The 4,174-nt window shown below is 46.3% G+C and overlaps 1 protein-coding gene across 2 annotated transcripts in view; it reads right to left on the reverse strand.

Moving 5' to 3' along the window:
* Nucleotides 1–2,356, reverse strand: part of galnt11 (UDP-N-acetyl-alpha-D-galactosamine:polypeptide N-acetylgalactosaminyltransferase 11 (GalNAc-T11)) — a 17,689-nt gene extending 15,333 nt beyond the window's left edge. Inside the window, exons 1-2 of one of the 2 annotated variants that reach the window (XM_069667266.1) lie at nucleotides 2,121–2,356; nucleotides 102–358 (exon numbers count right to left, since the gene is read on the reverse strand). In XM_069667266.1, coding sequence (XP_069523367.1) covers nucleotides 102–324 — 223 coding nt within the window. In that variant the 5' untranslated portion in view covers nucleotides 325–358; nucleotides 2,121–2,356. The remainder of the gene's footprint in view (nucleotides 1–101; nucleotides 359–2,120) is intronic. The other variant, XM_069667267.1, reaches the window with a different exon arrangement.
* Between the last annotated feature and the right edge of the window lie 1,818 nt (nucleotides 2,357–4,174).

The raw sequence follows: 4,174 nt of genomic DNA on the forward strand, positions 1-4,174 counted from the left end.
CCTATGGATACGCTACCTGAAAAACCAACAAACTTTCAAACAATCTGTGTGTTCGTTGTGTAATATTCCCAGCCGCGCCTGAACACACCACCATCACCTACCCATCTCTGGCGACAGCTCTGCTCCCTTATTGGCTGGCAGAGGCTGGCGCCCTGCCCCCTGCTCTTCCAGGCCCTTAGTGATTGGCTGGCTGCGGTGCTGGAGCGGCGTCCTGCCGAGGCCAGGCTCCGCCCCCAGGGAGAAGTACAGGAAGAGGAGGAGGGACCAGGTCGCCGAGGTGACGAGGCAGCCATAACAGAAGTACCTGAGTGTGACACTGGCCATGATGGCCGAGCGAGCATCGCCTTACATCACAGCACTGCAGGGGAGAGAGAGACAGGGATGGTTCAGAGTATAACATGTGAGACAGCTGCTCTCAGTTTCTCTGTAGATGTCGACTCAATTAAACCAACGGTTCAAATCTGTTTAATAAAACAGAAACAAATGTTCACATTTCAGAAATGTTTCACTTTTTGCTTGAAAAAAAAAAAAGACCAAACATCTTAAATAATTCAGATTCATTTGTCTTTTCACTAACAGCTGAACCCGAGCTTCCCGACCCCCGATTGGTCGACCTTGCTGTCAATCAACATATCAATAACGGTGATCACTGTGAACAGGTGAACTCTGTAAATCTGTACACAGGTCACTGTTAGTGTCGTTCGGATGCACAAAACTGCAGCTTTAATCTGTCAGACTGATTTAATGAACTGATTGGAGTTCAGTGAGCAGCAGAACCTGATCTATTTTAATTCCATGTTTTGATTGTGATTCATTATATAAAGTTTATTAAACTGAAAATGTGGATATTTTATCTGCTGCACTGATTTGTGTGTATATTTTCAAAATAAAATGAGAGTATTGTGCAGAGATATGTAAACATGTTTTTCTCAAAATAACAGATTAACTTTTCCTTTATGATCCATCAGAAATCAGTACAATATAAACCAGCTGAGGTCAGCAACACCTGAGCAGGTGAGTTAAACAGGAACATGATGACAGGTGTCAGGTTTCCTCTTGTAAACTGGTTAATAATTCTGAGATGGGCAGGTCAACCATTTACTTTAAAGACTTCATTCATTGTGTATTTTACCAGCCAAAGGTAAAATGTGGAGGTTAAAGGGAAGACAAATCACTCCATATGCCCTACACACCAAACTCCATTTAGAAGTCTGGCATTTATGGCTTATCTTCAACTTCAACAAGATCCAAATTTTATGTCATTAAAATTGAATAAAGTCTCTGCTTCAGCCTTATATTCTCTTCAATTCTGCACACATCTAAAACACAGGGCCGCCATGTTTCTCTCTATTCAACTTCATCTTTTAGAATGAAGTCACCTGTTACAGGCAGAAACATTCACTGTGATCAGCAGCGACAGCAGTGAGGAACCATGATTTAAAAGTGACATTATCCTTCATTTGAATGGATGTAATTCAATTACTTTTGTGCCGAACTAACATTGAACATTGTCGGAATCTGGGAAGAATTTTTTTTTTTAAATTTAGATGTATGGGATAGCTGCCTATTTGAATTTTGCGTTTCTTAAACAGAGATTTGTATCGCTTTTGCAACTATTGACAAAACATTGGTAAAACCAAGCTTAAGGATTTAGCAGTCACAGGGTGTAGAGCTGCTGACCCGGAACATTTTGAACCTCCAGTTTCAGCCTGTCTGAACACATTTTTACATTTGGACTGAAAAATAATCATATATGTATCATCTATAAAATAACAATAATAATAATTATTATACGATGAACAATCTAGAATAATAATAAACGGACTGCAGGCTAAAACAAAGACTGTAATTCTGACGTAAACACAGTGCAGCTGAGCTCATAAAAACAGTTTCGTGTATTAACTGTTTTAACCGCATATAGAGACCAAAGTAACGGGAAGCTCGTGCCACAGCTGTACGAGCTAAACCGTGTCATAGTGGAACTAGCTAGCTTAGCGGAGGTTAGCTAAACTAAGAGGTGGAATGTGCCAATACTTGAGATGTAAAGAATCTTAATTTCACTCAAAACATACCGTCTTCTACCATGTCCGACTCTCTGGCCTCAGTTAAACTGTACTCACGGTTCATTAGCTTGTAGCAGTTTGCTCAGCGGCACTCCGGCCGGCTGCTTGATGCTGCCGTCAGGCTACAGGTCTGTTAGCCACCGGTGCTAAAGTTAGCAGGTTTTTAAAGGGACTTCTGAGTGCAGCAGCAGATAAACAGAAGCTTTGTTCCTCACGGTGTCATCGTCTTCACTCAGAAACCCTCCGAGTGTCTGCTGCAAGTTTCTCACAGAAACATCATCAAGTCAGCAGCACGCACCACTTCCGCTCAATACTTTCACAATAAGACGTCAGAAGTCAGACGCCTGTTAAAGTCTGTGTCTTTAACAGGCGTATTTACTTTTTTAGTGAGTTTAAAGTTCAGAAAGAAACACTGAATATTAACAGTGTTTTAATGCAGACACTCTGCAGGAAGTAAATCACACCTGTGACTGTACCTGAGTGTATCTGAGACAGAGACAAAAGACAGGAGCCGGTCTGCTCTGGTTAGGCTGAAGATTCAGGGACTCACCCTGAGACAGGACCGGGACTCACACCTGAGGCAGGACAGGGACTCACCCTGAGGTAGGACCGGGACTCACCCTGAAGCTGGGACTCACCCTGAGGCAGGACCGGGACTCTCCCTGAAGCCGGGACTCACACCTGAGGCAGGACTGGGACTCACACCTGAGGCAGGACCGGGACTCACACCTGAGACAGGACAGGGACTCACCCTGAAGCTGGGACTCACACCTGAGGCAGGACAGGGACTCACCCTGAAGCTGGGACTCACACCTGAGGCAGGACCGGGACTCACCCTGAAGCTGGGACTCACCCTGAGGCAGGACCGGGACTCTCCCTGAAGCCGGGACTCACACCTGAGGCAGGACTGGGACTCACCCTGAGGCAGGACCGGGACTCACACCTGAGGCAGGACCGGGACTCACACCCGAGGCAGGACAGGGACTCACCCTGAAGCTGGGACTCACACCTGAGGCAGGACCGGGACTTACCCTGAAGCTGGGACTCACACCTGAGGCAGGACCGGGACTCACCCTGAGGTAGGACTGGGACTCACACTGAAGCTGGGACTCACCCTGAGGCAGGACCGTGACTCTCCCTGAGGCAGGACCGGGACTCTCCCTGAAGCCGGGACTCACACCTGAGGCAGGACTGGGACTCACCCTTAGGCAGGAACGGGACTCACACCTGAGACAGGACCGGGACACACCCTGAGGCAGGACCGGGACTCACACCCGAGGCAGGACTGGGACTCACTCTGAGGCAGGACCGGGACTCACCCTGAGGCAGGACCGGGACTCACCCTGAAGCTGGGACTCACCCTGAAGAAAGAGAAACCCCTCTCCCTGGCTCTGCTTTGGGTCAAATACAGAAGTTGCAGTTCCGCCAACCTGCCGCTGGGTGTCGCTGTCGGACCGCTCTACAGGGCGCTTCTGTAGCGGACATCTCCAGGACTGGAAGAAAGAAGAACACTCATTTAATATGAAGAAACGCCACAAAACACCGAGACAACCAAACACTTTAGTTATTTCTACGCAAATGTGCTTCGTACGTGTTCCTGTGACAAGTGCCTCGGCTGTCTGATGCTTATTTCGGCTTTTATAGCCCGTTCTCTTGTTCACTGACTAAACGATCAACCAATCTTGATGATAAACTTAAATGAATTACCGACAAACGTTCACAGCGCGGTTAATATGACTCGATTCATAAACCATTGATTCCATATTAGCCGACTGAGAAATTCGGCGTTTAGGATGAATTTTGACTATTATAACCAGTTGTCATCATTATTCCCACAATCAGCGACAGGAAGGCAAGGAGCGGGTCACCGTGAGGCCGGAACTACATGAGTTTATGTGACACAACTTGAAGGCCGAAATGAACCGAACGCCTTCTAAATTATTTCAATATTAATATTTCTCACAAAAACGTGTCTTACATCTGCGACCAAAAATGTATACATTTTTAAACTGAGTCCGGCGAGAGGGGGTGATTTTGCTCTGACAGACTCCCCTGTTCTTTATGCTTCTTCTTATTTGTTGTGTTTTTTAAGTCAAAGTTCTAAAACATGC

This window comes from Semicossyphus pulcher, unplaced genomic scaffold (genome assembly GCF_022749685.1).
Source record: "Semicossyphus pulcher isolate SPU_LCO1_2020_fin unplaced genomic scaffold, fSemPul1.0.p SCAF_18, whole genome shotgun sequence".
NCBI classification, from domain to species: Eukaryota; Metazoa; Chordata; class Actinopteri; order Labriformes; family Labridae; genus Semicossyphus; species Semicossyphus pulcher.